The following is an 11,672-nucleotide window of genomic DNA, read 5'->3' on the forward strand; positions in this document are numbered from 1 at the left end:
CATTGAACCATGCTGAATCGACTTGATAACGAGATTGTCCCATTGAATCTAACCTATGTAAAGTCTGAAACACTATGACTTTTTCAACTCCAATAACGAAAAGTAACGTGTCCACTAAATCACAAATGTGTGTTGTAACACTTTCTGGAGATTCCTTAGGGTTAAAAATATCGTTGGTTCCGATAACAAGAACTAATATATTTGGCTGAAAATCAACAACTGCATCTAAATGATCCCGTACTGACCGCACAGTTGCACCTGGGAAACCTGAATATTGTATCAGGGGACACCCATCCAAATGAAGATGAAAGTTGTGTAATTTTGAGTCCACAATAAATCGTTTCAAACGCCGTACGAAAGAGTGACCGAAAATTTGTATCTTCTGCGAACTGGGTGCCGTCATGTTGAACCTCGTTGGAAGTCACGTTCGAAGTCTCATTTACGAGAATTACATAATCCAACTAAAATTAATTCACAATGCTAGTGACTGCCACCTTTGCGCCCATTTTAAAGTTATAAAACGGGGTCGCCGCCCAATAATATTTAGTCCTGAATATCAGGAAAGTTAATGAGTAACATAAGACGTAATGGATAACCTTTAATGTATCCAAAACTTCTGTTTTTTCCAAAATTATAAGACAAATTTTAGCGAGCGTTTCACGAACGCAAAGTAAACAAAGACTAATGGCTTGTTAATTTTGATTGGTTGATCAGACCACGTGATAAAACCTGGTTTGTTGATTGGCTAAAATAAATTCCCAAAAAAGTCTGTTCCTTAAGTCGTACTAAATTCCGTAAAACAATATAGAATGAATGCACAAAGACATACAAAACTTTTTGTCACCATAAACTACTATATGTTTTATATCGTCCTTAGCCGGAAATACGTTTAAGTGTTCTACAAGGGACAAAGTCTCCTTAAATATTTTTTTGTGTTGATAAAAACCACTGAAATTTATCCCTTGGATATTCTTATAAAACATAACATAAAAAATGCTGATGAAGTTCTAGGTAATTTAGCATAGTTATATGTTAGATAATATTTTTCCTAGAACTATTTGTTATCTGCTAAATAGATAAATGGAGAATATTTGTTTGTTTCTGTGTAAGATGAAATTTTGAAGTAAGACGAAGTTCACAAGATGAAATAAAATAACATCTTACACGACAACAAACAAATTTTCTTTTCATTTTATGCTTAAAAAAATAAAACGAAATTTCATTGATATTTATTTTGATATTAAAATCTGATTTCCCCACTGGTAGCATCTATTATGTACATGTATCAGTCGAATTTCGCATGAAATACACGTCAGGAAGTTTTGGGCAGAAAAATAAGTTCGACAATCAACGTTAAATGGCGGTTATATTATTCATTTTATTAACAAAATATGAATGATCGCTTGTTTTTATAATAAAAACAAGCACTTATGGAAGGATAAAAAGCCAACCATCCATCAATATTTCTGTTACTTATTGCGAATTTATTTTAGACCTGGCTTCGTTAAATGTAAGCGGCCGCCATTTTTTAAAGTTGTATTTCACGGGGGGAAATAATTGTGTTTGATTCAGAGGGATATCATTTGGATTTGTTAGTCATACACCTTTTTAAAGTAAGAAAATGTATTTGAGGATTGTAACAGAAAATAAGTAAGTGTTGACAGAAATGTAAACATTCCTAAAGCGGTTTTGAAATTGGAAAACTTGGAAAGTTGAAAGGCTGCCTAACGAACGCTGGGTTGTTTACTTATTCTTTGGGCTGATGACTATCACTGCTTTTCAAGTTTTCATAAAACATACGGCAGTAATTGCTCATAGGATACTAAAATATGACCAAATGTCATTAACAGCAGTTTTGCATGTGAATGTATTTTTCAGACTGTATAAATGAAACAAAAAATAAGAGATGATATTTTGATATTGGTAATTTGAATGAATAGAAGTAAATTTTCTTCTTTTTATTACTTTTGACAATTAGGTTCAGCTTTGCTTTTCTTTGAACAGCCTGACATTATCAGAATTGTCAGCAAAAATAAAATTGGTGTACCACATCTTCAGAAAGTGTGAAATTATATTTTGATAATTTCCACTGTGAAAGTATCAAATATAATTTTCACGGATAAATCAGTAATCAACTGAAAATCATAAAATAAATCATTGTATTATACTCTTCCATGGTTTGTTGTTATGCCTGACACCAAATACTATTTTTACTCTATAACAGACTTTTTATTATGGATCAATGCACTTTAACTTTAAGAGTCAAATGAATTGAAGCTTACTTATCGATAAATTTGCTCATAATACCAGCTGAATGGTCATGCTCATAAAACATAATTTTTGTTGTGAAACTAGCAGTAGCAGATTAAATGTATCTTTAATGAGAATCTTAAGAAAAGTTAAATTGTTTTTATCCAATTTAATAAGTAACCAGTGCAAAAAATTTACGGTGTCGTTGAAAATTTCATTTCTTTTTTATTTAGATTTTATTCCGTTATACATTCGTATACGACGAACTTGTTTTATTGTGCGTATATATTCTCAAGTCAAACGTTTTTATCACATAAATTATGTATAAGATACATTTAATGCACATGTTGTATGATCCCAAAAGTGGACAATGAACATGTGAGATAAATATCACCTGAGAAAGATAACGAAAATTTAGGTTGGTTGTGCCCTTACAATCTCATCCATTCTGATTACATTACATTTACATGAGAAAATTATGTATTTTATGATCACAAGTGTATATTGTACCTAAACATAAAATCACTTTTTGTCATATCCTGTATTATGAAGCAAACTAAGTATTTTTAACATTTATTTTACAGCAAAAATTCCGACAATGCTGGCATAGCGAGATGAATTGGGGATTTCTTTATGGTGAAGCACTGAAGTGCATTTATACATACAAGAATGATCACTTGTTCTTAAGGTGCTGTATAGACCTACTGTAGGAAAAAAAATCACAGCTAATGCGGGGGTACAAACAAACTTTTAAAGTTACAACTTTAAATTTAGCGCAACTAGACCTTAAAACCGTACCGTAATTTGTTTTTCGCTTATAATCGATATATAGTGAGAACTAAGTAAATGTAGTTTTCACCAATTTTTAATTGTAAAAGTTAGTTTGTACCACGGAATTAGAAGTGAAAACCCCCTTGTTTACCGAGTATCTCAATTATTACTTTAATTAAAGGCAGATTAATTTTTACAAATAAACACAGTTTTCACTCTCTAATGAAAGGGTAAACATGTGTTTTGTAATTTAATCTATTTTTATTATTAATCTATTAATATCAGGTTAAGAGTGCGTTGTATACTGCATGCAGGCTTTATAATGATGGCAAAGTAAAGTCACTTTTCGGTTTTAGCAAGTCGGTTGAAAAGACTTTCTTAATAGAAATAGTTTCATCTATATGTGAGGCTTTATCTATTGTAGCCCAACCCTTAAAAATAAATTAAAAAATATAAATAGAAATAAAAAATGTGCGATTTTGAATTATTAGTATACTTTTAATGATAACAATCTTATTAAACGATAAAAATCAATGTTTGGGAATGCTGTCATTTAGGTAAAATAGCGCCATTGAAGTAATACTACCTTATAGGCAATCTAAACAAGGAAGTTGATTTTTTAATCTATTTATCTATATTTTTTCTCTCTTTTTTAGATTTCTCTTTTACATTTTAGAAAAAGAGTTTTCATTTTTACTTACACAAGTTGTAACCGCATATAATCCCTCTTCACGTAAAACAATACAACATTAACCCTTTCCCTCATAATAATATTGTGAAAAATGGGCGTTTTCACTGAAAAGCCTCCTGTTGCAAGGTCAAACTGCTATGAAACTATGAAAAATGCTTCAATACTAATCAAACTTGGCACAAATGTTGAATGGACCATTGCCTTTGTCACAACAGTCTCAGTCTTAAAATTTCCTGTTACCATGGCAACAAGGGGACATCTCTCAAAATTGCAAAAAATCACTATTTTGCCTCGATTTTTTCCATCAAAATTTATTTCAAAGTGCTGTAACTTCTCATGGGATTGAGATAGAGACAAAGGCTTTCCAGCGTTGGTTACACGTAACCTTATGATCAACCTGGGGTCAAAATTTTCTTGGCGATATGGGGGACTCCGCCCCCTATCAATCCCCAAAACAGAAGAGGGCACATCCCACTTCTAGCAACCCTTTGATGTATCTTTTGGATTTGTGGGCGGCTCCGAAAAGTGCTCACTCTTTTTAGCAACATTTGTATAACGAAAACATGTGTTTTGGGCCCAAAGAGGACATTTTCACTATTTCAGACCTAATAAAGGGAATGGGGGTCGAAAGTGCGTTGTTTCGCGTATATATGGGGTAAAGGGTTAAGGGAAAATATTATACTTCTTTTTCAGACATGTTCGTGCTCGTTACATCGCCTTGGATTTTGAAGTCTTGACTTCATCATTGTCAGCATCGAAATCGCAACTGATGAGTCAAGCATCATTTAAGATCTATACAGTGGATCCGGAATCCAGTAAGCTGTTCTTCATTATATTATGATGTACATGTATTGGATAATATAGTTCTTAAATTAAAGGCAAATTTACCCTCTAAAATAAATAGAAAGAATAAACATGTGTTAAGTAATTCATGAATAAATTATTTATAGCATGTTGGGTCCTTATCACCTGAAGAAAGTACAATTTGATATGAAATTATTCGTTATAAATGTAGCACAATGTAAACAATACGATATTTTGACTTCTATACAAACTACCAAATCACTATAACTGAACTTATTGTTGAAATGTATCAGAAGCAAACGATATTATAGCTTAATAGCCCATGATAAAACGTTTGGAATTAACTATAACAGGACACTAAAGTCGAACCCATTTTGAGAATTGAAATTACAAGCATTTCTTTGATTAATTTGGCCTTTTAAATGAAATGTGCTGTGCTTCGTCTAATAATCGAATATCATGTTGTAAATCGTTCATTTTTAAAATTTCATATTAGTTATATTTAATTCAACAATATCTTTTTGATGCATAAATAACTTCATATTTGCTTTACCATGACCTACAGAGTGTGCCTGTAAAATATCGTACATTATGCATAGTTTGTACTTTTATTGTATAGAAATCACATCTTCAAAAACACCAACATACAGCAAGATCCATAGAGGACGCAGTAAGAATAGTATATAGTTTTTGATACTCCGTTAATTGGCTGTTTTTTTCAATTCCAATATACTACATCAGTTGTTTCACTTTCTCTTTGACATACAATTTCATCAAGTCAACTGCTATATGTAAAAGCTTTAGGTTGTCATTCTTTATAGAGTTGTTAAAACTTAATGTTTGTCAGTATCAAATGCTGAATTCACTCTAAATCTTATTTAGAAAATGGTTGTTGGTTTTGTCTAGGAAACAATCATATTGATTCGTTATATTATTAACTTAATTTTATTGCACAAACCACGGCGAGAGTGTAGTAAATCCATCAAATACAAACGATAATTGTCGCCGTTCCTCGACATACACAATTAAATTGACCATTTCAACCAGTTCACCGTCTGCTCTAAGCAAGACAAGTAGTATAAAGAATTAATTGCTACATGATAACAAAATGGACCACAAAATACCCTAAAAAGGGGCACCTATGGGGCATGCTTTCTGCCATGATTTTTTCCCCTCTTATATTAAATTGACCATTTCAACCCGTTCACCGCCTGCTCTAAGCAAGCCAAGTAGTATCGAGAATTAATTGCTACATGATAACAAAATGGACGACAAAATACCCTAAAAAGGGGCACCTATAGGGCATGCTTTCCGCCATGATTTTCCCCCTCTTATATACTATCCTGTGCGAAGACCTAAACCAGTGTGTAGACTCCTGAGGGGGTAAACAGAATTCGAAGTTTTTCTCTTAAAGAAATTATTGCTCAGTAATCTATTTGATGAAAAAAATTATCGAATAGCTGGCTAAACGCAAACGTATTTTATAGTTAAAAAGGTGGATTAAATTTACACTTAAAGTGGTAGATATGATAAAATAACAAAACAGTGTTACCTTTTTACAGTGGATGGAGAATTATGTAATGAAGATCTTGGAATGAGTGATGGGAGTATTCAAAATAATCAAATATTTGTCTCATCAAGGTCAGAACGTTATCAACCTTTCAATTTAAGACCTTCCTCAGATGGTTGGTGCAATGATAAAGTGAAGGATGCATATCCCTGGATTATGGTTTGAAAATCTAAATTCCATCATATCACTCACACTTTCTTGATATATGTTCAGTGTCATTTCTAAAAGAAATATTTTGGAAATCAAAAGCCATGTTTATAAAAATATGTTATACTTGCTAATATCATAAAGTTGTTGTAGAATGTCATTTTTAAGACAAACAGTATTTTTAACCAAAGATAAACAAATAAAAGATGCAACTTTTCATTGTCTACATGTACAATGATCTACGTTTTGTTTAACAGCTTTTTAGTTAAACGGTATCATTAAACTATACGTTTAAATATTTTAACATGTGCTCAGTAATTTAAATGAACAGATAATTTTAAGTGTATTTGTGATTTTAGGTTGATTTAATAGTAGTAACGAAAATTGAAGGGGTTACAATATATGCTTCAAATGGAGCAAATATTCATTCAAGAGGAAGCTGGGACTCATTCTATCTTCTGTATGGGAATCAGACAAATAACTTAAACATTTATAGCAAAAAGGTAATGTATTAGATTATTATGAAATGTTTGACATTTATGTCAAACAATCACATGCATATCTTGAGTTATGGAAACAGTCTAACCATCTTACCAAATTTGACCATCTACTATAGATATCTTATTATATCAATTGCATCGAATTGATATGCAGCATCTACCATTTTTGTAAAGTGTATTGGATAAAAATATTTTTTTGTTATGAAAATACTTAAATTTACGCATTAATCACGGCGTTCATATATTTAGAAAATGTGACATATCCCTTCTTTTTCATTAAATAGACATATTGTGTTCTTATCATAAATATTATTTGCGCAAAGTTGATACAACAGAAGACAATTATGATGAAAGGCCATTAATAAGTAATGCATTGATGAATGTGATTCAGGATTACCTACATTAACTACGTCATGCCACTGTTTCGTTTTTGTTCATGCTTGCCGCATAAACTCAAAGTAACCCAGACCTATCTACGAAGAATGTTCATATATTAATGCCTCTAGAACGTTTTAATTTTTTTTTGCGAAAACCACAAGAAAATGAAGGTTATTTCGTAAATATACATGCCAGGTATACATCGATATCACAATGAATTGCATTAAAATCCGTTTACTTCAGCTATTTTTATAGCTCGTTGTCGATTGACTACTCGTATAGTACAATACAAAATGGTTAGTAAAAGATCAAAGTTTGCCATTTAAACAGGTCTTAATTTAAAAAATCGTTGCCTCCTTGGCATAGGGTGAAATCCGCTCTGTATGTGGACAAAATTAAGCATTTTTTATCGTTGGTTTAATGAACACAAATGTGCGTAAATTTCGACAGAACATTCACCCAATGACTGTATTCCCCCAAGCAACGTTTGTTAAGATGTTTGCTCAAGTCAAAGAAATAGTAAACAACGTTGTAAGATACACCGCAAGGCAAATTGTATGGTTGAAATCGCAATAGTAGAAGCTCATACCATTCTCAAATGTGATTTAAAATTATGTTTTTTAATAAGAAAGATCTGTGATAAATGAATTTGCTGAAAGATGAGCAGAAAAAAGACTCGCGTACAATGCAGTAAGATGTTGCTTAAACAGTTTCCAAATTTCAATGCACGGTCTTTTGAAAATGCGAACACTGTTGACAAACATGTGTTCTTTTTGATAAGATAAAACGAAAGAAAAACACAAGACTTTGACGATAAAGTCTGTCAAAGTACTAGGCATTGGAAATAGGTTATCAGTATAAAGAAGGTAATGTATGCCATTTTCTTTACAACTCATGATCCTTCAATCAAGCTGATGTTCCAACAGGCAAATCTGTTAAATCGAAATTTTTCAAGATTTGCAAACTTAACAAATGATTTCGAAAACGAAGACGCGCGACAGGTTTGGCTAGTGTCAAATTGCTGCATTGGAACGCGGCATCGGATAAGGCATTTAAAGTGCAATACTTTCTGAAACAAACAAATGTAGTTATTATTCCCCCCATTAACTGTATTCACCTGACCATGATTTCTTTTCCGTCTCCAAGGCTAAAACAAAACCTTTTCGGTGTTCATTGTTCAGTGCAAACACCTCGGTTATGCAAGTTTTCTGTGTCTTTGTTGCCGAGGCGCTACACTTTCTTCTAACGACTAGGACACTGGGACCATGACATGACAGATCAAATGAACTTTCAACTGTAGCAAATTGTATTCTTTTATCATAGTTAATTTAATGATTTCATCTTACTGATCAACATATGTGCATCAAATAAAACCATTTTAATAACAAAAGATTAGTTAAGAGAAAAGGTGAATATTCGATTTACAATTTTACGTCATACTGCTTAAATTATGGTATTAGTATTTTGAGAATATAGGGATAATATAGGTATATTTCTACACCTGTGACATCTTCATATTAAACCTACATGTAAGAAGACTATGAAAATGCCGTCAAAGATTGAATCTTGAGTCTGAATCTTTGTACATGTACTAGAGGTGAATCCGTTGAGAGAACAAAATGAAAAATTAACGAAACCTATTAAGAGTCAAGTTTTATGTGCTAAGATGCATTCATTTTTAAACATTTCTCGCATAAAAAACAGCACTGATGATTGTCTTTAAGTATTTTGTCAAAACAAGTATTTTATAATATTTCTGATGGACAATCTAATTACGTGCATATGTTTCAATATGTCTAAGTATGTATTACTGCTTCGCATTTTATGCTTTATTTTATAGTTGAAAACTGATTTTGACCAATCAACGTCTCGCAAGAATAGATCATTTTTGCTTCAAAACTCAGTTACTGCACGTTTAATCAAGTTGGAATTAAATGAAAGTGACGAGGCGGAAGAAATATGTCTTCAATTTGAAATTCATGGGTGTAAACTTTCAGGTATTCATATTTCTTTTCATATATCTTTTCTTATATTTCTCAAAATCAACGGTTAACACATAATAAGTAGACCGGAAATGTACACAGTACTCTTTTCCCAATTCGTTCGACTCACATTTAGTACAATTGTTATGATACTGAATAAAGCTGTTCAGCAAGTGCTGCATTGAGATATTTATTTAGGACGTACGAAAATTTGGTTGGTATATTCGAGTTAATATAAAAAAGGTAATAGGACTGTATATCTAAGAAGTGAATATGATATTAACATAACCCAATCAAAATAAAACATTTTCAAAACCTTATCAAATAAACAAACATAAAAAACAACAACAAAAAACAACAATACAAAAAACAAAAAAAAAAACAAAAAAAAAAAACTAATAGATTGGCCGTTCTGCTCTTAAAATAAGCTTCATTCGCTTCACAAACAGTTCTATTTTAATATTACAGGAATACCAATCTCGCCGGAATGTGTCCACAAAATAAAAACACATGTCAGTGATACACACTACGACGAAATCTCGGGGGACGGTGCAGATTTCACTTTATCAAGTGATTATTTGTCTATTAACTATTTCAACGAATATAAAGATGATACGACCATAGATCACTCAGCAGATTATGACGACAATGTCAAAAATTTCTCGCCACAGATTGAACCAAACAAGGACTCAATACAGATTGACATTAAACATTTAACAGCTAAAACGTGTACGATAGGTGAGATATTTTCCAACAAAAAATGGGATAAAAATAGAGATACTTAACTAAAAAATAAACAGCGCCTTGACATTTTTATGTCATTTGAATTCTAGACATAGCGTATACCTTATGTTAAATATTACACATTGTGAAAGCAATAAACACCAGTTTGAGCAACTGTTTTTACTTTTTAATGCATGTATCGGATGTCTTGCAGCTTTAAACGTGTTGTTCAGCTTTTAAGTGTTGCTCTATTTGTGTCGTGTCTTTAATAGCTTGGAATAGAAATAGTCAAGTAATTGCTTGTGCACTGAGAGATATTCAACCTTTCATTACAACTCGTTTTTAGACACAAATCAACTGAGTCTGCATTCATTATTGATAATTTGTTTCATTGCTCTCGATTACTTTTCAGTTTTCCGGAGTTTTCATCATTTTAGATTCCTTCATTCTGTGTTTGATATTCCGTTTCATATAGAACAATTAATTGTAATCAGATCCTAACTTGATATTTATCTTGAATTCTTGATTTTACTTCAAAATACGTTGATTCATTTAGCACGAAACTTTACACACACTGCTAAGTATTAGGTAGGAAATGTATAAGACTCAATACACAACCAACCTGAACAGAGACCGTATAAAAATTAAATTATATTTAACATATAGTATGTCTTCGGCTGATTAACTGGTAGTTCCAGTCCCTATATTAATCACTTGAAACATTTTATTTATTTACTATAGAAATAATAAACAATAGGAAAAGAAAAGCATAACAAGTAACCTAATATTTGATAATATATGTTTCCTTCAGATGCTGTTGACCTGTTTCCAAGTTTTATAGAGGGTAATACAACGATAATTACGAACGCATTATATGTTCAAAAGGCTTCAGTAATAATGTCTATAGGCTATCCATATCTAACAGGAAGTGACTACTGTTATTCATGGATAATAGATTTTAATCATCAGCACTATGTGAAATTAATCTTCACAAACATCACGCTGAACCAGTTGAACCAAATGGTAAGACTTATACACTTTGTGGACATTTATAGGGTTCTTTTGAGCAAATTGATTGCACGAAGCTTTGCAAATTTGATAAAATTTTAAAATCTGTAAGTATTGACCAAAGTTTACAATAACAGTTGAAATTTAACGACTTTTAAGTTTGTGAGAACTATCTATCACAAATACTTTCCGAAGTGTGACGAACTCAGAGCGTTATCAGAAAGCGTATTGTTTTGTGAACATTCATTAGAAGCGTAAATACATGTATGTGACCTTACACAAATCTTTTTTAAAATATTTAGGAATATTTACGAAGGTGCACGAAATATTCTCTGGTACTTTCGACTGTTTTACTATAACTGAGAAAGGGATGTAGGTCTGAAGAATGTAATTGCTTTATTCTATCTACAGGAAATATAATGCATTAAAGATTCTGAAGTGAACAGCTATATGATTTTTTTGCCGTATAGTAAATATACTGAGAGAAAAAAGTTTAGCAAGTTCGGAAATATTTCACTGGTTTATTGAAACTATATCAATTTGACTTAAACCAAGTACATAATTGAATAAAGCATTTAGTTTTCAATTAGTTTGTAACAATAAATTGTCAAAACCCTGTTGCCTTACCTCACTGTACTGCCTGAAAGACGTTAGGGGTAAGGCGTCAAAATTCACAAGGAGTTCAGTATCAAGTGTGCCTTGCCGCGCGAAGCCTATTTCTCACGGTTCTGAGGCACACCCTTGTCCCAGTAGTATTCATGAGATCTCGGGCTATCTTCCCACTGGACATAAACCGGTTATGTCGAGAAAGCGTCGTGATGTGACGGTCTTCGCGTGGCGTTGTTTTC

At 32.0% G+C, this 11,672-nt stretch overlaps 1 protein-coding gene across 1 annotated transcript in view; it reads left to right on the forward strand.

The window, feature by feature from the left end:
• Positions 1-10,839, forward strand: part of LOC132757788 (uncharacterized) — a gene marked incomplete at its 3' end in the record, with an annotated part of 30,307 nt that extends 19,468 nt beyond the window's left edge. The window contains exons 9-15 of the mRNA XM_060749175.1: positions 2,835-2,938; positions 4,406-4,527; positions 6,079-6,245; positions 6,593-6,736; positions 8,952-9,108; positions 9,562-9,831; positions 10,628-10,839. Coding sequence (XP_060605158.1) covers positions 2,835-2,938; positions 4,406-4,527; positions 6,079-6,245; positions 6,593-6,736; positions 8,952-9,108; positions 9,562-9,831; positions 10,628-10,839 — 1,176 coding nt within the window. The remainder of the gene's footprint in view (positions 1-2,834; positions 2,939-4,405; positions 4,528-6,078; positions 6,246-6,592; positions 6,737-8,951; positions 9,109-9,561; positions 9,832-10,627) is intronic.
• Positions 10,840-11,672: the final 833 nt, after the last annotated feature.

The sequence above is a fragment of the Ruditapes philippinarum genome, unplaced genomic scaffold (genome assembly GCF_026571515.1).
Source record: "Ruditapes philippinarum isolate M1 unplaced genomic scaffold, ASM2657151v2 ctg9069_1_1_1_1, whole genome shotgun sequence".
Classification (NCBI taxonomy): Eukaryota; Metazoa; Mollusca; class Bivalvia; order Venerida; family Veneridae; genus Ruditapes; species Ruditapes philippinarum.